The sequence below is a fragment of the Lacerta agilis genome, chromosome 2 (assembly GCF_009819535.1).
Source record: "Lacerta agilis isolate rLacAgi1 chromosome 2, rLacAgi1.pri, whole genome shotgun sequence".
Taxonomy (NCBI): domain Eukaryota; kingdom Metazoa; phylum Chordata; class Lepidosauria; order Squamata; family Lacertidae; genus Lacerta; species Lacerta agilis.
Genome location: NC_046313.1, coordinates 115,396,977 through 115,419,841, shown reverse-complemented (window position 1 = coordinate 115,419,841; position 22,865 = coordinate 115,396,977). Strand labels below are relative to the sequence as shown.

At 43.2% G+C, this 22,865-nt stretch overlaps 2 protein-coding genes across 3 annotated transcripts; both read left to right on the top strand.

Moving 5' to 3' along the window:
• Positions 1-251: 251 nt before the first annotated feature.
• LOC117042678 (zinc finger protein 420-like) lies at positions 252-6,862 on the top strand. Of its 2 annotated transcripts, none has more exons than XM_033142274.1 (4): positions 252-426; positions 1,290-1,372; positions 3,078-3,204; positions 5,100-6,862. In XM_033142274.1, the coding sequence occupies exons 1-4, from the start codon at positions 330-332 to the stop codon at positions 6,704-6,706; spliced, it is 1,914 nt and encodes a 637-aa protein (XP_032998165.1). In that variant the 5' UTR covers positions 252-329; the 3' UTR covers positions 6,707-6,862. The 2 variants fall into 2 exon arrangements, with proteins under 2 accessions (XP_032998165.1, XP_032998166.1); XM_033142275.1 differs by having other exon boundaries at positions 412-455; positions 5,100-6,860.
• A 6,944-nt stretch (positions 6,863-13,806) lies between these two features.
• On the top strand, positions 13,807-22,023 carry LOC117042760 (zinc finger protein 525-like). Its single transcript, XM_033142397.1, has 4 exons — positions 13,807-13,903; positions 15,403-15,485; positions 19,694-19,820; positions 20,560-22,023. The coding sequence occupies exons 2-4, from the start codon at positions 15,411-15,413 to the stop codon at positions 21,510-21,512; spliced, it is 1,155 nt and encodes a 384-aa protein (XP_032998288.1). The 5' UTR covers positions 13,807-13,903; positions 15,403-15,410; the 3' UTR covers positions 21,513-22,023.
• The last annotated feature ends 842 nt before the right edge of the window (positions 22,024-22,865 follow it).

Here is a 22,865-nt window from a genome sequence, read left to right as displayed (position 1 = left end):
TCGGGGCCTGATCCTGCAAAGCTTTCCAGACAAAATCGGCGCGCCACTGCTCGCGCTCTGCCCGAAACAGCCAAGAGGGTTCTTGCTTGCCGCTCGGCTCCGCAAGGGTTAACCAGAGCCACAGAGCCGAAATTCCTAGAGCGGAAGGGGAGTCCGGCGCCAGAGGAGGAGCTTCCGTTTCCTGTCCCGGGTCCTTCCTGTGGGAGGCGGAGGAAGGAGGTGGCTGCTTTGCCTAGAGGGGCCTCTGTCCTCCTCCTCCTCCCGGGGGATCTTCTCTGGTTGTTTCTCCGCAGGGAAGGCTGCCTCTCCTCCTGCCGCCTCCGGGTCAGATGCGGGGAGGGAAGGAAGGAGAAGGGAAGAGCTGGGGCTCCCTTAGGGCAGCAGAGGGGCCTCCTCGGAGGACGAAGGCCAGGCGGACCCGCGCAGGTGAACCCGAGAGAGAGAGAAAGAGAAAGGTGTTGTGTTTTTTTTAGTAGAGAACGAAGGCCCTGCTCCCCTGCACTGAAAATATTTCATTTTAAGATAAATTGCTGGTCCTTAATAATGTGTCCTGGACAGTAGTAGCTGTAGTTATTAAATGTTTTCAGAATATCTAAACTCTTCCTCAGAAAAAAGTGTTCCTCTTCACTGAAAATATTTCATAGGAAAATGTCGGTCCCTCAGAATGTATCTTGTAATTATTTTAATTTATTTTCAAAATATCTAAACCCTTTATCAGAAAAGTATGCAAGTGGCACACAGGTGAAAATAAAGATAGAACACGGCTAAAATTCACAGAACCATGCAGAAACAAATATACATAAAGGCATCGGTATTAAATAATAAATACTGTCTCTCTTTCGCCCACCCTTCTTTCACTCCTTTCTCTTGCCTGCTGTGAAAGGTGCTGGGCAGGTTTGCACATTACTTTGTGGCTTGAATCCACAACCTGAGATTTAAATGCTCTACTGACTGAGTTATCTCAGCTGCCCATGAAATCCATTCTGTCCTTGCCTATTTTAAGCATACGTTTAAAAGTTAATTTTTATATTAATATTTTGTGTTTCCATATGCATCATTTGCATATTCTTTTAGTTATTTTCCCACATTGCCTCAGTGTGTAATGTGCTGCTGATTTCTGTTTTATAATCATTTGCAAGGGCTAATTAGGAACTTCTTTTTCTTTTTCTATTGATTTTTATTGAATAGTTTTGATTTACAAAAAAAGAAGAAAGGAAGGGGGGGAAATATCTTAATCCAACCATGAACCAATGTTTTCATGAATTCTTTGGTGACCTTTCCTTTCACAGGCTGTGCAATGGCATCAGACCAACATTGTGGATTCTCCTTACATTACTCAGGAGAGGAAGTTACCACCATGTGTCCAGCTAAGGTAAGAGAAAGATACTCGGGGAGAGATGTTGGGGATAGCTGGAGTTGGGTCCGTATTTGTTACAGAGAACGTTCTTGCAGAGACTCAGCTCTTGTACCTGTGCTCCTGAGGCTTCTGCCTCTGAGGAAGTGGGTTGACTTGACTGAGTTTTGCTCATGAAACCTCAAACATGACCGAAGATGAGCCTGGCTGGTGGATCAGGCCATTAACCCACCTAGCTGAGCATCCTATTCCCACATTGACCAAGCAGATGCCTCTGGGAAATTTGCAACCAGGAGCTGAGTACTACAACACTCTTCAGGTGATTCCCAGGAACAGGCAGTGAGGAGTATACTGCCCAAAACAAGTGGAGGCAGTGCATAGTCATCATGGCTGGTAGTTAGTTGTAGCTTTATCTGATTTGAATTTGCCTAATTCGCTTTTAATTTGGTGGCCATTACTGCATACAGTGGTACCTCGGGTTAAGTACGCTTCAGGTTAAGTATGCTTCAGGCTTAAGAACTCTGCTATGCTTCAGGAGAATAACAGAAATTGTGCTCTGGTGGTGCAGCGGCAGCAGGAGGTCCCATTAGCTAAAGTGGTGCTTCAGGTTAAGAACGGACCTCTGGAACGAATTAAGTACTTAACCCGAGGTACCACTGTATTGCATTAGTGAATTGCTGAGTTTTAACATTGTGAAGAAGTGCCTTATGAGGAACGGCTTAGGGAGCTGGGTATGTTTAGCCTGGAGAAGAGAAGGTTAAGGGGTGATATGATAGCCATGTTCAAATATATAAAAGGATGTCATATAGAGGAGGGAGAAAGGTTGTTTTCTGCTGCTCCAGAGAAGCGGACACGGAGCAATGGATTCAAACTACAAGAAAGAAGATTCCACCTAAACATTAGGAAGAACTTCCTGACAGTAAGAGCTGTTTGACAGTGGAATTTGCTGCCAAGGAGTGTGGTGGAGTCTCCTTCTTTGGAAGTCTTTAAGCGGAGGCTTGACAGCCATCTGTCAGGAATGCTTTGATGGTGTTTCCTGCTTGGCAGGGGGTTGGACTGGATGGCCCCTGTGGTCTCTTCCAACTCTATGATTCTAAGTGGTTCCTTTAGTTTGTCCTTAATCTGTGCACAATTAGCTTCATTAGACAGCCTTGAACCACAGTGTCATCCTAGAGGGAGAAACACCTTCCTCTCTCTTATTTCTAAACACCATGCATATCTTTATACATCTCTATCGTATTTCCCCATAAGCGCTTTTGTACCAGATTAGTAATTCCTCATATTTTTTAAACCCATTAATTATTTTGTTTGTTCTTTTCCCAACGTTTTCTGAATTTACAATATTATTTTTGAGGTCATGCAACTGGAACCATACCATTTTCTAAGGGCAGCTGCACCATAGATTTGTATGTTGGCTGCTCCGTTTTGAATCTCTTTACCAGTGTTCCCTAATTTGGCATTGACCCATTTCACTACTTTCAAACCCTGTGCCAATATCTTTACTGAGCTATCTGCTTTGATCCCAAATGTCAGTCATCACCAATTCTAATCCCATTTTCAGACTTGTTAAGTTAGGAATTTTTTGCTTGAAGGTGCACTATTTAAATTAGGTAGATTCCATCGGCATTGGGTGATTTCTGAACACTTAAGAGCTCCAGTTGCCTATTTCCCCACACCTTACCTTGGATGGACTATGAATAAGGGAATTGTTTTCCTTTTCTAGGGATCAATGAGCTTTGAGGAGGTGTCCTTGCATTTCACCGACGACGAATGGTCCTTGCTGGATCCACGCCAAAGAGCACTGTACAAGGAAGTCATGATGGAGATTTATGAGATGGTGGCTTCTGTGGGTAAGGATCCTTTCCCCCTTGAAGGTGTGAACTCCTGTTGGTCACTAGAGAGTTCTTAATTTCCCCTGTACAAAAGAACATTTGAAGAACCCTTTGGGTCAAAGAATAGACACATTGGTTAAGAGTTAGATATAGGTAGGTAGCCATGTTGGTCTGCTGCAGTAGAAACAAAATAAATAAATCCTTCCAGTAGCACCTTAGAGACTAACTAAGTTTGTTATTGGTATGAGCTTTCATGTGCATGCACAGTTCTTCAGATACATTTATATATATATAAATGTTCAAGATGGGTGCATGGACGCGAAGGCCTTGCTCCATAACAGTTTGACCAGTTTCCCTCAAATTTGGACACAGTGTTCCATGCCCATCTGGGTGTGCTCTTGCATAATTATATTCCAAAAATACCACACCTTTCATACCTGAAAAATTGATTTTCCACCAGTGGACGTTAGCAGCAATAACACAGTATAGCCGCCTCTGCCGCCTCCCCCTCTTCTTCGGACGTCACTGCCATCATCCAATAGAAAGGCAGATCGTCCGAAAACGTTACCCAACCTGCACAGACCAGCAAAGCTCCGCCTGCCATTTGCAAACTCACCTCGACCAGCGCAAAAGAGAGCAACTTTCCGATGGCCCCTCCACGACCTCTGTAGAGCCGAGACACGTGGACTGGTAAATCCCTGTCCGCCATTTGCTGCCTCCCATCGCCAAGCTCCCAAGGCAGCGACTTTCCGCCACTGCCTCCAACGCCTGTTTGTCATTTGCTGCCTCCCGTCACCCACCTCCCGAGGCAGTGATTTTTAGCCACCGACTCCAACGCGTGTAAATAAATAGCTGGGACGAAAAATAAGCTGCATCTGGGGAGGAAGGCGAAAATGGGGGGGGGAGACAGAGAGGAGGCAGGCGGAAGTTCAATGGCAGAAGCTGTGGGAAGCCAGGTGAAAACGGGAGGAAAGACAGAGAAGAGGCAGGCGGAAGTTCAACAGAAGCTGTGGGGAGGAAGGCGAAAACGGGGAAGATAGAGGGGAGCAGGCAGGAGTTCAACAGGAGAAGCTGTGGGGAGGCATGCGCTTAATCTTTATATCTTCCTTTTCCATTTCACAAAATGAGCCACGGCAACGCATGGCCGGGTCCGCTAGTATCTGAATAAGCGTTCATACATAAAAAAGCTCATACCAATAACAAACTTAGTTGGTCTCTAAGGTGCTACTGGAAGGATATTTTTTCTAATTTGGTTAGGAGTGACTTACCTTGATTCTCCTTTTTTCTGGCCAATGAGGTCTCTGGTTCCGATTGGGCGAGGGGTGAACTCGCCTTTTTGGATAGGAATGTGCTTACAACTGCATGCCATGGAAACAAAGGCTGAAGGGGTCTCGTGTGCGCTGGTTGCAACTTATTGCTTTTGGGTCAGTCATAGACTGCTTAATCACTTCGCTTGCTTAGCAGTATACACAACAGAATGATGGCGTGGCAGATATGCATTATTATTCATTTCATTTAGTTGCTTTTTCATGAAAGGTCAACTCAAAAGCAAGTTACCATACGATGCAAAAATTAATGCCACTATAATTCCTTAAGGTAAAGGCCCAAAGCCTGGCTGAAAAGAAATGTTATTTGCTGGGGTGATAGGAGTTGTAGTTCAGCAGCATCTGGAGGGACAAAGATTCCCCATTCCTGTCGTAAGAACTGGGTACTTTTTAAAACACCTTTTAAAAAAGAAAACCCTCTTTATCCACCTAAACTTGGGAAAGGGAAAGGTGAGATATCTGTTGGATGAGGATGTTCTGTGGATGATGTAAAATCAAAAAAATACAGACACAAGCAGATTCAAGGCCACATTGAAGTCCAGTATGGGCAGGTGTGCATTTTACCAGCTTTTCTTTTTAATCCACCAGGAGATGTTTGGGGATTCCTGGCTGAGGGGGACCCATCTGAAGGGCCACCTGAAACAGCTGAGGAGCAACAGAAGTTAAGGATTCAAGATGGAACCAACAGACAAGAGGGCAGACGAACGCAGAAGGCGGGGAGGGAACCCACTGCTCAGGTTAATGAAAATCAGATAACACACACAGGGGACAAACCTAAAGAATGTTTGGAGGGTGGAAAGAACTTCAGTGGCAGAGCCTACCTTATTTTTCATAAAAGATATCATACAGCAGAAAAATCATATAAATGCTGGGAGTGTGGAAAAAACTTCAGTCGGAAAGAACACCTTACTCTGCATCGAAGAATTCATACGGGCGAGAAACCTCATAAATGCATGGAGTGTGGAAAGAGCTTCAGGCACAGTGACTCCCTCACTAGGCATCGAAGAATTCATACTGGGGAGAAACCTTATAAATGTTTGGAATGTGGAAAGAGCTTTATTCAGTGTAGCGTGCTCACAAGACATAAAAGAACTCATACAGGGGATAAACCTTACAGATGTTTGGAGTGCGGAAAGAGCTTTAGTGACAATGGCACCCTTACTCGGCATCAGAGAACTCACTCAGGGGGCAAACCCTATAGATGTTTGGAGTGCGGAAAGAACTTCAGTCGCATAAAGTCCCTTACTTTTCATAAAAGAAGGCATGCAGGGAGAAAACCTTACGAATGCTTGGAATGTGGAAAGAGCTTTACTGTGCGTAGCCAACTCAAAAGACACTTAAGAATTCATACAGGGGAGAAACCTTATAAATGTTTGGAGTGTGGAAAGAGTTTCAGCCGGAGTGGCCACCTTTTGCAACATCGAGGAACTCACACAGGGGAAAAACCTCATAAATGCTTGGCGTATGACAAGTGTTTTAGTCAGAGTGTTCACCTTACTCAGCATCTAAGAACTCATACAGGGGAAAAACCTTATAAGTGTTCGGAGTGTGAAAAGAGCTTCAGTCAGAATAGTCGCCTCACCATACATAAAAGATCACATACAGGGGAGAAACCTTACAGGTGTTTGGAGTGCGGAAAGAGCTTCACTGTCAGTTCGTCCCTTTCTAAACATCAAAGAATTCATACAGGGTACAAACCTTATGAATGTTTGGTGTGTGGAAAGAACTTCAGTCGCCTAGATTCCCTTACTTTTCACAAAAAAAGGCATACAGGGGAGAAACCTTATAAATGCTCTGTGTGTGGAAAGAGCTTCAGTGGCTCCCTTACTCAGCATCTAAGAACTCATACAGGGGAAAAACCTTATAAATGTTTGAAGTGTGACAAGAGTTTTAGTCAGAGTGGCCACCTTACTCAACATCTAAGAACTCATACTGGGGAGAAACCTTATAAATGCTCTCTGTGTGGAAAGAGTTTCAGTGGCTCCCTTACTCAGCATCTAAGAACTCATACAGGGGAAAAACCTTATAAATGTTTGAAGTGTGACAAGAGTTTTAGTCAGAGTGGTCACCTTACTCAGCATCTAAGAACTCATACCGGGGAGAAACCTTATAATTGCTTGGAGTGTGGAAAGAACTTCACTTACAGATATTCCCTTAACTCACATCAAATAATTCATAGAAGGGAAACATCTTAAGCTTGGAAGGTAGAAAAATATCCAGTGATCTCAAGAGCTCCTAAGAGAGCAAACCAAAGATTCTACTCAGTGTTAGAATTCCCTTCCTTATCTCCAGCTTTTACAATAGACCCTTGTTTCTTCTGAGGCATTTGGAGCCCAGTATGCCTTCTGTTTTAGGGAAGCGGGTGGCGCTGTGGGTTAAACCACAGAGCCTAGGCCTTGCTGATCAGAAGGTCGGCGGTTCGAATCCCCACGACGTTGCTCGGTCCCTGCTCCTGCCAACCTAGCAGTTCGAAAGCACGTCAAAGTGCAAGTAGATAAATAGGTACCGCTCCGGCGGGAAGGTAAATGGTGTTTCCGTGCGCTGCTCTGGTTCGCCAGAAGCGGCTTAGTCATGCTGGCCACATGACCCAGAAGCTGTACGCTGGCTCCCTTGGCCAATAAAGCGAGATGAGCGCCGCAACCCCAGAGTCGTCCGTGACGACCTAATGGTCAGGGGGTCCCTTTACCTTTACCTTTTATACCCTCCATTTTAGAGGAGAAAGGGGCTTTTGAATTCAACCTGCTTTTTCAGTATGGAAGCAGTTCGTGGGCATTCTTCTGTAAGCCAGTGTGAGGGACGGGCAGGTGTTTGAGTGGTGGGTAGGATGGGTAGTGGAAGATTTACAGGGAGGTTCAGTGCCACCCATGAGGCAAGAGGTGGTTGTAGAAGAGAGGCAAGCTGAAGGCAGGAGAGTGGTTGCAGGACGTCTCCAAGGTGGAGGAGAAGGTCCCAAAAAAAGAGTCCTGCCATTGGACCCTCCTCAATCCCCTCACCCACTGTCTCCACTTACAACGAGGGGCATAAAGCAATAGCAACAAAGACTGCCTCTTTCCATATGAACCTACTTGGACCCTGAGGTCATCTTCTGATGCCATTCTTCACGTGCGTCTTCATTGAGAGGCCTGGAATGTGGCAACATGAGAATGGGTCTTTTCTGCAGTGGCTCCCCGTCTGTGGAATATTTTCCTCAGGGAGTTTCACCCATCGCCTAGGCACTAGGCAAAAGCCTTTCTCCTTAACCAGGTTTCTGACTGATAGACATCTAATTCCCTTTTAGAAAATGGGTTTTTTGTGGAGTGTTGTTTTTGTTAGGATTACATATTTTGCATTTTTATGTTGTGATTGTATCCTGTGAACCAACCCGAGTTCTTCCCAGAGCTGGAAAGGGCTTCATTTAACCTTCCGTTTGCTAGTAAAACTGAATTACTTTGTTGTGAAATGACACATGCCTAGAAATCGTTTCACCAGCATGAAGTTTGGAAAGCTCTGCGTTAGTAGAAGAAACTGAGGTCTCTTGTGAGCCTGTGCATTGGTATATGGTGGCCCCTGTTAGTCCACCATATTTTTTCTTTTAACATTAGCAGAAGTGTTAATTATATCCCTTGCTGATGTAACCAAGTGTTTTGCCAATAAAGAACTGAACTTCCTATTGTTTTCCACATTGGGCTGGGGCTCTGGATTATGGACAAAAAAATTATTAATTAACACCTTGGAAGAGACCTTGCTTTTGAATCTTGTATGTATAAAATTTTATTGTTCCATATTTTTGCTTAGTTCCAGGTAGGGTGCCTACTTCCCCATTTCAGTTTCCCAGCCTTTTTTTATCCACATCCTACCTATAGGATCTGACATTTATTTCTCATCTCTTCTGAAATTACAAAATAATAATAAAATAGATTGATTCCTTGTAGTGGCTGTGCTGCAGATTGTTCTTCTGAGTAAAATTTACATATCCATGTTCCATTTTTTTTTTGCACGTAATCATTCGTTACATATGCTGTTCCGTATTTCTCCGTTCCCCAATATTTATTCATGTGCTGTGAATTTCCCTTTGATGTCACCAGGCTGATATCTTTCAAAGATGGAAATGCTTTACCTAATATTCTGCTGACATACATTAAGTATATCTTTCCAAAGAGTGTAGAAGAAGAAGAAGAAGAGTTTGGATTTGATATCCCGCTTTTCACTACCCGAAGGAGTCTCAAAGCGGCTAACATTCTCCTTTCCCTTCCTCCCCCACAACAAACACTCTGTGAGGTGAGTGGGGCTGAGAGACTTCAGAGAAGTGTGACTAGCCCAAGGTCACCCAGCAGCTGCATGTGGAGGAGTGGAGACACGAACCTGGTTCCCCAGATTACGAGTCTACCGCTCTTAACCACTACACCACACTGGCTCTCAGATCACCCTCTTCATGGACGAAACATCTCCCTCAGCCCCTGTCAGGAAGGCCAGAAATAATATGGATATTTAATAGCTCCTCTAATTGTTTCATTGTGCAAGACATTGCTATTTGTTTGTTTCCAGTTATCATGAAGTCTGGGTTGATTCTGTTTTTACTACATTTAGCCCCTTACGAATAAATGCTCATTAAAAGCAGTCGTACCTTGGTTCTTGAATGGAATCTGTTCCAGAAATCCGTTTGACTTCCAAAAATGTTCAAAAACCAAGGTGCAGCTTCCAATTGGCTGCAGGAGCTTACTGCACTAAATCGGAAGCTGTACCGGACGTTCAGGTTCCAAAGAACGTTCGCAAACTGCAACACTCACTTCCAGGTTTGCGACGTTCGGGAGCCAAAACAACCTAAGCTGTTCAAAATCCAAGCTATGACTGTATAATAAACCTCATGACTCAAGAAACCACAACAGGGTAGAAGGTTTATTAATTTTCCATACTAACATGTAAAAGTGTGTTAATGTTTCAGACTTCATGTTTCTTCACGTTCATGAAGGTTTCAAGTTTTATGCTTCTGAAATGTCCAGACTAGAGGAGGGTTCTTGTTGTTGTTGTTCAGTCGTTCAGTCGTGTCCGACTCTTCGTGACCCCATGGACCAGAGCACGCCAGGCACGCCTATCCTTCACTGCCTCTCGCAGTTTGGCCAAACTCATGTTAGTAGCTTCGAGAACACTGTCCAACCATCTCATCCTCTGTCGTCCCCTTCTCCTTGTGCCCTCCATCTTTCCCAGCATCAGGGTCTTTTCCAGGGAGTCTTCTCTTCTCATGAGGTGGCCAAAGTACTGGAGCCTCAACTTCAGGATCTGTCCTTCTAGTGAGTACTCAGGGCTGATTTCTTTGAGAATGGATAGGTTTGATCTTCTTGCAGTCCATGGGACTCTCAAGAGTCTCCTCCAGCACCATAATTCAAAAGCATCAATTCTTGGGCGATCAGCCTTCTTTATGGTCCAGCTCTCACTTCCGTACATTACTACTGGGAAAACCATAGCTTTAACTATACGGACCTTTGTCGGCAAGGTGATGTCTTTGCTTTTTAAGATGCTGTCTAGGTTTGTCATTGCTTTTCTCCCAAGAAGCAGGCGTCTTCTAATTTCGTGACTGCTGTCACCATCTGCAGTGATCATGGAACCCAAGAAAGTGAAATCTCTCACTGCCTCCATTTCTTCCCCTTCTATTTGCCAGGAGGTGATGGGACCAGTGGCCATGATCTTAGTTTTTTTGATGTTGAGCTTCAGACCATATTTTGCGCTCTCCTCTTTCACCCTCATTAAAAGGTTCTTTAATTCTTCCTCACTTTCTGCCATCAAGGTAGTATCATCAGCATATCTGAGGTTGTTGATATTTTTTCCGGCAATCTTAATTCCGGTTGGGGATTCATCCAGTCCAGCCTTTCGCATGATGAATTCTGCATATAAGTTAAATAAGCAGGGAGACAATATACAGCCTTGTCGTACTCCTTTCCCAATTTTGAACCAATCAGTTGTTCCATATCCAGTTCTAACTGTAGCTTCTTGTCCCACATAGAGATTTCTCAGGAGGCAAATGAGGTGATCCGGCACTCCCATTTCTTTAAGAACTTGCCATAGTTTGCTGTGGTCGACACAGTCAAATGCTTTTGCATAATCAATGAAGCAGAAGTAGATGTTTTTCTGGAACTCTCTGGCTTTCTCCATAATCCAGCGCATGTTTGCAATTTGGTCTCTGGTTCCTCTGCCCCTTCGAAATCCAGCTTGCACTTCTGGGAGTTCTCGGTCCACATACTGCTTAAGCCTGCCTTGTAGAATTTTAAGCATAACCTTGCTAGCGTGTGAAATGAGTGCAATTGTGCGGTAGTTGGAGCATTCTTTGGCACTGCCCTTCTTTGGGATTGGGATGTAGACTGATCTTCTCCAATCCTCTGGCCACTGCTGAGTTTTCCAAACTTGCTGGCATATTGAGTGCAGCACCTTAACAGCATCCTCTTTTAAAATTTTAAATAGTTCAGCTGGAATATCATCACTTCCACTGGCCTTGTTGTTAGCCAGGCTTTCTAAGGCCCATTTGACTTCACTCTCCAGGATGTCTGGCTCAAGGTCAGCAACCACATTACCTGGGGTGTATGAGACCTCCATATCTTTCTGGTATAATTCCTCTGTGTATTCTTGCCACCTCTTCTTGATGTCTTCTGCTTCTGTTAGGTCCTTTCCACTTTTGTCCTTTATTGTGGTAATCTTTGTACGAAATGTTCCTTTCATATCTCCAATTTTCTTGAATAAATCTCTGGTTTTTCCCATTCTGTTATTTTCCTCTATTTCTTTGCATTGCTCGTTTAGAAAGGCCCTCTTGTCTCTCCTTGCTATTCTTTGGAAATCTGCATTCAATTTCCTGTATCTTTCACGATCTCCTTCGCATTTTGCTTGTCTTCTCTCCCCCGCTATTTGTAAGGCCTCATTGGACAGCCACTTTGCTTTCTTGCATTTCTTTTTCATTGGGATGGTTTTCGTTGCTGTCTCCTGTATAATGTTACGAGCCTCCATCCACAGTTCTTCAGGTACTCTATCCACCAAATCTAAATCCTTGAACCTGTTCTTCACTTCAACTGTGTATTCATAAGGAATTTGATTTAGATTGAATCTTACTGGCCCAGTGGTTTTTCCTACTTTCTTCAGTTTAAGCTGGAATTTTGCTATAAGAAGCTGATGATCTGAGCCACAGTCAGCTCCAGGTCTTGTTTTTGCTGAGTGTATAGAGCTTCTCCATCTTTGGAGGGTTCTTGGTGGGATATATTTGTGCTGCATGTGGTTCACCCAGCTCCTTTGCCCTAACCTCCAGCCCAAGGAACCTTCAGAAGAGAGTTGCTGCTAAGGACACTATGTGCATTTTAATGAAATGAATAGAATGAAAGAATCTGCTGCACAAATATAAGATAGGGGAAATCTGACTTTCTAGCAGTTCATGTGAATAGGATCCAGGAGCCTTAGTAGACCACAAACTTAACATGAGTCAGCCATGTGGTGCAGCAGGAGCAAAAAAGAAATTAATGCTATTCTAGGCTGCATCCACAGAATTAGTATCAAGGGAAGTAATAGTACCACTCTATTCTGCCTTGGTCAGACCACATCTGAAATACTCTGTGTCCAATTCTGGGCACCACAATTTAAGAATTCTGACCAGCTGGAAAGCCTTAGGAAGAGCACTTGAAGGAGTTGGGTATGTTTAGCCTGAAGAGGAGACTGAGAGGAGATAAGGTCTTCATATATTTTAAAAGGCTATAACATGGAAAAGAGAGCAATCCTGTTTTCTCCTGCTCTGAATGGTAGGACTTATGGTAGGGAAGTAATAGTACCACTATATTCTGCTCTGGTCAGACCTCACCTGGAATACTGTGTCCAGTTCTGGGCACCACAGTTCAAGAAGGATACTGACAAGCTGGAACGTGTCCAGAAGAGGGCAACCAAAATGGTCAAAGGCCTGGAAACAATGCCTTATGAGGAACGGCTTAGGGAGCTGGGTATGTTTAGCCTGGAGAAGAGAAGGTTAAGGGGTGATATGATAGACATGTTCAAATATATAAAAGGATGTCATATGTAGGAGGGTGAAAGGTTGTTTTCTGCTGCTCCAGAGAAGCGGACACGGGGCAATGGATTCAAACTACAAAAAAGAAAATTCCACCTAAACATTAGGAAGAACTTCCTGACAATGAGAGCTGTTCGGCAGTGGAATTTGCTGCCAAGGAGTGTGGTGGAGTCTCCTTCTTTGCAGGTCTTTAAGCAGAGGCTTGACAGCCATCTGTCAGGAATGCTTTGATAGTGTTTCCTGCTTGGCAGGAAGTTGGACTGGATGGCCCTTGTGGTCTCTTCCAACTCTATGATTCTATTGATGCAGCCCAGAATTGCATTGGCTTTTTTAGCTGCTGCATCACACTGTTGACTCATGTCAAGTTTGTGGTCTACCAAGACTCCTAGATCCTTTTCACATGTACTGCTCTGAAGCCAGGTGTCACCCATCCTGTATTTGTGTCTTTCATTTTTTTTTGCCCAAGTGTAGTACTTTACATTTATCCCTGTTAAAATTCATCTTGTTTGCTTTGGCCCAGATCTCTAATCTGTTAAGGTCATTTCGAAGTGTGATCCTGTCCTCTGGGGTATTAGCTACCCCTCCCAATTTGGTGTCATCTGCAAACTTGATCAGGATGTTGAGATCAAATTATTGTGCATTTTAACATGTATATATGTGTGTATTTTATATAGGTGTAAGCCTCCTAAACGCAAATTTATTTGAGACATTATAACTTGTTCATCAGCAAAATAGGCTCCCAGAATGAGGGGAAAGGGGAAAAACCCAGGTACCTGTTCAGGGCTGGTTCTCCTTACAGTGACAAGCTGGTACAGTTCAGAGAAAGGAGGTGAAGACCTGGTTACATCTTCTTAGGATTATTTGCTATACTTTAAATTGTTATTCATATCCATATATTTTCACCATATGGAAGTTTAATGCCTCTTTAATCTCTTTAATGGTAAAAATGATCTTTTCTACGATCTCAGACTCTCAATTGATGATGATGATGATGATTGTATGGTACTAACGCTGCCCATGGTCACTGCATCCTGCATGGGGCACCTGCTGAAGGAAAGGATCGTGCACACGGGCCTGATCCTGCAGGGCTTTCCAGACAAAATCGGGGCGCCTCTCCTCGCTCTCCGCCCGGAGTAGCCAATAGGTCACTGCTGATCGGCTCCGCAAGGGTTAAACGGAGGCACAGAGCCGAGATTTCTAGAGCGGAGGTGGAGTCCGTCGCCAGAGGATGAGGAGCTTCCGCTTCCTGTCCCGGGTCTGTTCTTCCGGAGGGAGGCGGGTGTTTTGCCTAGAGGGGCCTCTGTCCTGATCCCGGAGGACCTTCTCCCGTCCTTTCTCCGCAGGGAAGGAGGCCTCTCCCACCTCCGGGTCAGATGCGAGGAAGGTGAGACCGAGGAGTAGAAGGGAAGAGCTGGGACTCCCAAAGGGCAGGAGAAGAGCCTCCTCGGAGGAGAACGAAGGCAAGGCGGACCCCGCGCAGCTCAACCAGAGAAAGAGAGAAAAAAAGGTTTTTAAAAGAGAATAAAAAGTGTTCCTCTGCACTGAGAATATTTTATAGGAAAAAATGTCGGTCCCTCAGAATGTATCTGCTATTTTATTTTATTTTCAAAATATCTAAACCCTTTGTCAGAAAAGTATGCAAGTGGCACACAGATTAAAATAAAGATAGAGCCCAGCTAAAATTCACAAACCCATCCAGAAACTATTATGCACAAAGACCTCATTCTTAATAACAAAGAAAGCTAAATAATAATACTAAGTACTGTTACCCTTACAGTTCTTCGCTTCTTCCCTACTTCTCTCTGTTTCCCTTTTGCCTGCTGTGAAAGGTGCTGGGCAAGTTTGCTCTTGACACACAAAATTTGAGGTTGCAGGGAGAGGTCATGGGGAAAGGATTTTCAAAAATCCATTAGGTGTGGGCAATTTCTTTCAATTATAGTTTTCTCTGTGTGTCTCCTTTTCCCCAGTATTAAATTTAGTCACCCAGACATCGACATCTTATGAAAAGAAAGGGCCTTTTGCAAATTTTCTGGCATTTTAGTGCAGATTTCTACTAATGAACACATAGTTTCCCTAATATTTATATTGCCCTAATATAATGCATTTCTGTACATAATTTTTCCTAAAATAATGCTTTTTATGTGCTCTTTCCCTTTATCACCTGGCAGGGCAAATCCAGACTTTTCTCCCTCTTTCCTTGCTATGCTGTCTACTATAAGACCTTGTGTTTCCTTGTACCCTAACAGAGCTTTGGGGGGGGGGGTCAAGGCACACCCTAAAACAGTGGAAAACCTTGTGTAGTTGCTCCTCATGTTCTTGGGATAATTTTACGTGGGTTGATTCTCTGTTTGGAATTTTCTGGATCCTATATCCTAGATAAAAGATTTATCTCTAATACCACTTATCTAAGGCCTGCAATTTCACTCTGGATTGGTAGCTGAGTTTTTTTCATCAGTTCAGTGGCTGTGTATTTTGGTGGAGTTCAGGCAGGCCTATGGAGAATTCAGCAACGGTTAAATTGTAGATAATTTTAACCTTGCATATTCTTTTTCTGAGTAGACATAAATTTAAAAGTTAAGTTGTATATTTATAATTTATAAGTGTATAAATTTACAACTCCAGAACCATCATTTGCATATGCTGTTGTTTATTTCTCCCTCATTTATATGTTTCCTCAATGTGTGATGTGCTGCTGATTTCTGTTTGATAATCTTTTGCTCGTAACTTTCATAAGTTCAGAGGCTTTTACTGGTCTTCTATTGAGGTACTTAAAATAAATCTCTCCAAAAACTCTTTAGCTTCTCAGGTCCTGTTTGTCACACTCTTGTGCATTTGGGCAAATTAGGATTGTCATCTTCAATGACCACCACTTCCCTTTCACAGGCTGTGCAATGGCATTGGAGCAACACTGTGGATCCTCCCTGCTTTACCCTGGAGAGGAAGCGACCACCATGCATCCAGTTGAGGTAGGAGAAAGGTCATCAGGTAGAGATGTTGGGGATAGCTGCAGTGCATCCTTCCTTGTAACAGAGGGCCTAACTCTTATCCCTGTGCTTCTGAGGGTGCAGCCTGAGGAAGTGGGTTGGCTTGACTGAGTTTTGCTCATCAAGCCTTGAACATGACCAAAGAAGAGCCTGGCTGGTGGATCAGGCCATTAACCCCCCTAGTGCAGCATCCTATTCCCCCAGTGACCAAGCAGATGCCTCTGGGAAATTTGCAGCCAGGAGCTGGAGTACAACAGCACTCTTCAGGTGATTCCCAGGAACTGGCAATGAGGAGTATACTGCCCATAGCAAGTGCAGGCAGCACACAGTCATCATAGCTGGTAGTCAATCATAACCTTATCTGCTATGAATTTGCCTAATTCTCTTTTAATTTGGTGGCTATTACTGCATGTTGCATTTGTGAACTGCAGAGTTTAACATTGTGAAGTAGTGCGTCCTTTAAAAAAGGTAAAGGGACCCCTGACCATTAGGTCCAGTCGTGTCCGACCCTGGGGTTGCGGCGCTCATCTCGCTCTATAGGCCAAGGGAGCCGGCGTTTGTCCACAGACAGCTTCTGGGTCATGTGGCCAGCATGACAAAGCTGCTTTCTGGTGAACCAGAGCAGCGCACGGAAACACCGTTTACCTTCCCGCCGGAGCGGTCCCTATTTATCTACTTGCACTTTGATGTGCTTTTGGACTGCTAGGTGGGCAGGAGCTGGGACTGAACAACAGGAGCTCACCCCGTCGCAGGGATTCGAACCGCCGACCTTCTGATCGGCAAGCCCTAGGCTCTGTGGTTTAACCTACAGCGCCACCTGGGTCCTTTAGTTTGTCCTTAATTTGCACACAATTAGCTTCATTGGACGGCCTGGGACTACGGTCTCATCCTAGAGGGAGAAACACCTCCCTGTCTCCCATTTTCCCATCCTTTGCATACCTCTTTATATCTCCTATCCTGTTCCTTCTTAAGCAATTTTGTTCCAAATTAGAAACTCCTCATATATCTCTAATCCCTTGCTTATTTTCTTTGGTTTCCCCCCCCCCAAACATTTTCTGCCTCTACAAATTATTTTTGAGGTCAGGAAACCGGAATCATACAATTTTCTAAGGATACCTGCACCATCTGCATGATGTATATCTGCACGATCATATTGGCAGCATTATTTTGAATCACTTTACCAATGGTCTCTAACACAGAATTGATCCATTTCACAACTTCCACACACTGTGCCAATTTCTTTACTGAGCTATCTGTCTCTCCTTCTCATTCATCACCTACTCAGATCCCATGAGTAGTCTAGTTAAATTAGAATTATTTTTTCTTGAATGTGCATTACTTAAACTTGCTTACAAGATTGAATTACGGTTGTACCTTGGTTGCTGAACGCCTGGGAACTCATACGTTTCAACTACCGAACAATAAAAAACTGGAAGTGAGTGTTCCGGTTTTTGAACAATTTTCGGAAAACGAATGTCCGGTGCTGCTTCTACAACTTCCTTTAAAAAAAAAACTTGTTTCTTTTCATGCTTATTTCCAATCTTATTACATACAAAACAACAACACCGAAAAGGGGTACAACTTAAGAGGGGAGGGAAAAGGAAAGAAAATAAAATTACACAATACGAGAGAGAGACACTGCACACACCTTTGTAAATCAAGAAAATCTTTAATAAAAATACATTTTTAAAAAAAATCAGGCTTACTAGCTGCTTTTCTTCTCAATAATAAAAAAACAATCTGTTAATAAGATAAAAATTATGACATAAATTTGTGACTGTAATTTCACATTGCAATAAAAATTAAAATCTCATTATCTTTTATAACCAACCTCCCATTTATTCCTTAATTCTTTTTACATAAATTTACTGCCATATCAAAATGCTATTTTTATATATTTATATAAGCAATTAATAAAAACTGCTGGGATCACTCAAAGCTGCTACAGTTTTTAACATGGTATAATTTTGTTTAAGATATGTTCTGAAGGCCTCCCATTTTGATACAAATTCAATTCTCGGTTTATTGTTTATTTTTTCAGATAGACTCTTAATTCAGCATATTCAGTCAATTTTTGTATCCACTCTTGTCTAGAAGGAATTATGTCGCTCTTCCACCTTGTAGCTATAAGAATGCATTAAAAAAAAGATCTTTATTTTTTTTTAGGAATATCTGAATCAGTAATGCCTAACAAATATGCCTCTGGTTTCCTAATAAATGAAATTCTTAACATTTTTTCTAGTTCAAAGTGGATTTCTTCCCAAAATTTATTTACAGTGGTATACCTCGGGTTAAGAACTTAATCCATTCTGAAGGTCCATTCTTAACCTGAAACTGTTCTTAACCTGAGGTACCACCGCATGATTTCTGTTCTCGTCCTGAGGTAAAGTTCTTAACCCAAGGTACTATTTCTGTGTTAGCAGAGTCTGTAACCTGAAGTGTCTGTAACCTGAGGTACCACTGTATTTTGCTACATTGCCACCATATATGATACAGTGAGCCTGTTTGGTTCCCACATCTCCAACAATTACTTTTGGCTCCTTTGTACATTTTGGCTAATTTCCATGGAGTTAAATACCACCGGTGTTGCATTTTTAACAAGTTTTCCTTTATGTCATAGCACGTAGTAAATTTCTTCCACAGGTTTTCCCATTGGGACATTGTTATAGCATACCCAAAGTCTTGAGACCACTTTATCATGGCTGATGTAACTTCCTAAGCTTTAGAGAGGGTTTTACTTTTTGAATTTATTACGTAGGATTCAAATCTCGAGGTTTCCTTGTCTTCCCTAATTTGGTTATGTAATACTTCCATTACTAAGATGAAAATTAGGAGTGATAAGGGGCATCCTTGCCTAGTTCCTTTATTAATTTTGCATTCCTCTGAGATATTACTTGATTATTTTTGCCTTTTGATCAGAATATATTGCCTTAATTCCTCTAAAATTTTCCATGGCTTCCAATTGAGTGCAGGAAGCTCCTGCAGCCAATTGGAAGCCACGCCTTGGTTTTCGAACGGTTCTGGGAGTTGAACGAACTCCTGGAATGCATTCTGTTCAACAACCAAGGTACGACTCTACTTGCTTAAACACCTTGAATTACGTTTGCTGTTCAGTGTTCAATTCAATTTGAGGACATCCTGTTGGAGCTCTCTGCAATACTCCGTTGTGAACAGCTAGGTTGGCTATATATATAGGTTGGTCATATATAAGCTATTTAAAAAGCAGTCATCCCAATACTGATCCTTAGGGGCCTTCACTCCTAGCATTCCTTCCTTGTGAGAGTTGGCCGTTTCTTCCCATTCTCTTCTTTCTGTTCTTTAAGCAGTTGCTCATCCATAAGGCCGGCTCTCTTCTTCTTCCATGACTCACCAACACGTTGGTGAGAGACTGTACTAAAAGAATTTGGGTGTGCTGTCAGTTGCATACCCTCTAGACACACTCAAAAAAATCAAATGACTTGTGAGTCACTCTTGCAAAAGCCATGCTGATTCGGCTTCAGCAGGGCTTGTTCTACTATACATTTGGTTTTCCTGTTGTCTTTAATAATGTTCCCCATCAGTTTTCCTGAAAGAGACCTTAAACTAACTAAGCTGGTTAGTAATACCCCTAAGTTGGTGAGTAATACCCCTCCCCACCCTCTCATTACATATAAGGATCTGGTGACTTCTGTTTCAGTGTATCTGAAGAAGTGTGCATGCACACGAAAGCTCATACCAAGAACAAACTTAGTTGGTCTATAAGGTGCTACTGGAAGGAAAATTTATTATTATTATTTTAAGCTGGTTTCTAGAAACCGTTTTTTTTAAATGTCACTTACCTTTGCTTTCCTCTTGAAAGACAACATGCAAGTTACACGGTCCTGTTAGAAGATTTGACTTCTTTAAGAACTAGTGCGGTGTTTCTCAAATTTAGTTCCTCAGCTGTTGTTGGTCTACAATTCCCATCACCCCCAGCTAGTATGACCAGTGCTCAGGGATGATAGGAGCTGTAGTCCAACAAAAGCTGCAGATCCAAAATTGAAAAACACTGAGCTAATGGGTAAATGAAATCTGCATTTGCTGATCTCTGAACACTAAAGGTAGACTCCCCAGTTGCCCCATCTCCCATTGGAGTGGGAGTGGAGGAGAGATGCTGCCCACACCTTGCCTTGAAGTATCTCCAAGGAAGGGGATTTTTTTTTTTCTTCCAGGGATCAGTGGGCTTCGAGGAGCTGTTCTTGAATTTCACCAATGAGGAATGGGCCTTGCTGGATCCAGACCAGAGAGCTCTATATGAGGAGGTCATGCTGGAGATTCATATGATGGTGGCCTCTCTAGGTAAATATCCCTTTCCCCTTTACTCAATAACTATAAATCCTTGTTGGTGGTACTATCAGTTAGCTCACTAGAAAGAGTGTTGGGATTTTCCTCTGGACAAAAGAACATTTGAAGAATTGTGCTGGATCAAAACAAAGGACTATGTAGTCCACAGTTCTGTTCTCACAGTAGCCAACCAGATGTCCAGAGCAAGCCCAAAAGCAGGACATGCATCTGATATAGGCATCAAAGAATGGACACATTGGCTATGAGTTACTTATGCAAACCCTTGCAAATCTTATTTTGCCCCTGAGCAGGGTTGCTGCCAAGGGCCTCCTTGTGCCCATAAGACAGGTGTGCAGACCCCCCTTGTCCATACCATGCTGAATCACAATTCTGAATCACCCTGTCTGTCCCTGGCCATGCTTGCTGGGGCTGCAGGGTTCTGCAGTTTAACAGCTTACTGAGACGCTCAAAGGTTCTTCATTCCTGCCATAAGGACCAGACAATTTTTTGTGTGTGGTTTTTTTAAGTCTCTAGTTCCTGTGGCGAGAGCAGGAAAGTGGCAACTTTAAAAACCTCTTCATTCTGTTTCTCCACACTATGTTTCTGAATTTAAGAGAAGGAAGGGTGGGCTACTGCTTAGATGAGGAAGATGTGGGAATGATGTAAAAATACAGACACTAGCAGATTCAATGCCACATTAAAGTCCAGTATGGGCAGGTGTGCATTTTACCAGGTTTTCTTTTTAATCCACCAGGAGATGTTTGGGGGATCCTGGCTGAGGGGGACCCATCAGAAATGCTACCTGAAAGAGCTGAGGAGCAGATGGAGCAACAGAAGCTGTGGGTTCAAGATGTTACCAACAGACAAGAGGGGAAGGAAATGCAGAAGGCGGAGAGGGAATCCACTGCTTCCCAGATTAACGAGATAACTCACACAGGGGAGAACCCTTATGAATGTTTGGAGTGTGGAAGGAACATCATTTGCATAGACTACCTTGCTTTTCAAGAAAGATGTCACACCGCCGAAAAACCATATAAATGCTTGTTGTGTGGAAAGAGCTTCCGTCAGAGTGGTCACCTTAGTTTGCATCAAAGAACTCATACGGGCGAGAAACCTTATCACTGCAGGGAGTGCGGAGAGAGCTTCAGGCACAGTGACTCCCTCATAAAGCATCAAAGAATTCATACAGGGGACAAACCTTATAAATGTTTGGAGTGTGGCAAGAGCTTCAGGCAGAATATCCACCTCACTAGGCACAGAAGAATTCATACAGGGGAGAAACCGTATAAATGTTTGGAATGTGGAAAGAGCTTTATTCAGTGTAGCGTGCTCACAAGACATAAAAGAACTCATACAGGGGAGAAACCTTATAGGTGTTTGGAGTGTGGCAAGACCTTCAGTGCTAATTGGTCCCTTTCTAAACATAGAAGGACTCATACAGGGGAAAAACCTTATAAATGCATGGAGTGTGACAAGAGCTTCAGTTGGAGTGGTCACCTTACACAGCATCTAAGAACTCATACAGGGGGGAAACCTTATAAATGCTTGGAGTGTGACATGAGTTTTAGTCAGAGGGGTCACCTTACTCAGCATCTGAGGACTCATACCTGGGAGAAACCTTATAATTGCTTGGAGTGTGGAGAAAGCTTCAGTCAGAGAGATTCCCTTAACTCACATCTAACGAGTCATAAAAGGGAAACATGTTAAGCTTTGAAGGTGGAAAGAGATTCAGGGATCTCAAGAGCTCCTGCAGAGAACAAACGAAAGATTCTACTCAGTGTTAGAATTCCCTTCCAGCTTTTAAAATAGACTCTTGTTCCGAGGCCTTTGGAGCCCAGTATACCTTCCATTTTAGAGGAAAAGGGTTTTTTGCTTTCAACCTGCTTCTTCAGTAGGAAACAGTTTGTGACCTTTTTTCTGGAAGGAGTTTGAGTGGTGGGTAGGATGGATAGTGGAATATTTATAGGGAGGTTCAGTGCCACCCGTGAGGCAAGAGGCGGAGTGGTGGTCGTAGAGGAGAGCCAAGAGGAAGGCAGGAGAGGAGTTGCAGGAAGGCTCCGAGGTGGAAGAGAGAGTCCCAGAAAAGAGTCCTGCCATTGGACTCTTCTCCATCTCCTCGCCCACTGTCTCCACTGACAACGAGGGGCATAAAGCAACAGGAACAAGGACTGTCTCTTTCCATATGAACCTACTTGGGCCCTATGATCATCTTCTGAGGCCCTTCTTCATGTACCTCGTTCATGAGAGGCCTAGAGTGTGGCAACACGAGAACGGGGCCTTTTTGGCTGTGGCTCCCTGTTTGTGGGCATCTAATGCCCATTTAAAATATGTTTTTAATTTTTTTGGGAGGGAAGTTGTTTTTGTTTTGAGTACCGATATATATTTTGTGTTTATATATTGTGATTTTATCCTGTGAACTTCCCTGGAACTTGTATGTATAGGGCAGTATACAAATTTTAAAAAATGATGAGTGTAATAACAAATAATAATACAGTGGTACCTCGGGTTACATACACTTCAGGTTACATACTCCACTAACCCAGAAATAACACTTCAGGTTAAGAACTTTGCTTCTGGATAAGAACAGAAATCGTGCTCTGGCAGCGCAGCAGCAGCGGGAGGTCCCATTAGCTAAAGTGGTGCTTCCGGTTAAGAACAGTTTCAGGTTAAGAACGGATCTCTGGAACGAATTAAGTATGTAACCAGAGGTACCACTGTAGCTGGAGCTGTCGTACAGGAGAAATCGCTGGTTGCTTGTGCATACCAGATCAGGCGTGTTGGTGTAATTTTATAAATGAGTGCTGTTGTTTCCCCCACATCTGGATGTTGGGAGATAGAGCACCAGGTGCACTGCGTAACCTAGCAACAGTCAAAGGCCAGATTCTGCCTGCTGACTCATCCATCCTTTATCTCAGGAATGTTTGTATGGACAGACACATGTATAAAAGTCATTACTGCATTGCATTCAGGTGGGGAGAAGCTATGAGAGCCTGTAAGTGGCTGTATCTAACTAAAATCCAAAAAAATCATGTATACATAGAAAGCACACCAGAGCCCCTT

Excerpts from the sequence above, each read along its gene's own strand:
- LOC117042678 (XM_033142274.1), top strand. The coding sequence starts at position 330 with ATGCGGGGAGGGAAGGAAGGAGAAGGGAAGAGCTGGGGCTCCCTTAGG. Across the intron at positions 427-1,289 it reads GGCCAGGCGGACCCGCGCAG|GCTGTGCAATGGCATCAGAC; the intron begins GTGAACCCGAGA and ends TTCCTTTCACAG. Across the intron at positions 3,205-5,099 it reads TGAGATGGTGGCTTCTGTGG|GAGATGTTTGGGGATTCCTG; the intron begins GTAAGGATCCTT and ends TTAATCCACCAG.
- LOC117042760 (XM_033142397.1), top strand. The coding sequence starts at position 15,411 with ATGGCATTGGAGCAACACTGTGGATCCTCCCTGCTTTACCCTGGAGAG. Across the intron at positions 15,486-19,693 it reads CCACCATGCATCCAGTTGAG|GGATCAGTGGGCTTCGAGGA; the intron begins GTAGGAGAAAGG and ends TTTTTCTTCCAG. Across the intron at positions 19,821-20,559 it reads TATGATGGTGGCCTCTCTAG|GAGATGTTTGGGGGATCCTG; the intron begins GTAAATATCCCT and ends TTAATCCACCAG.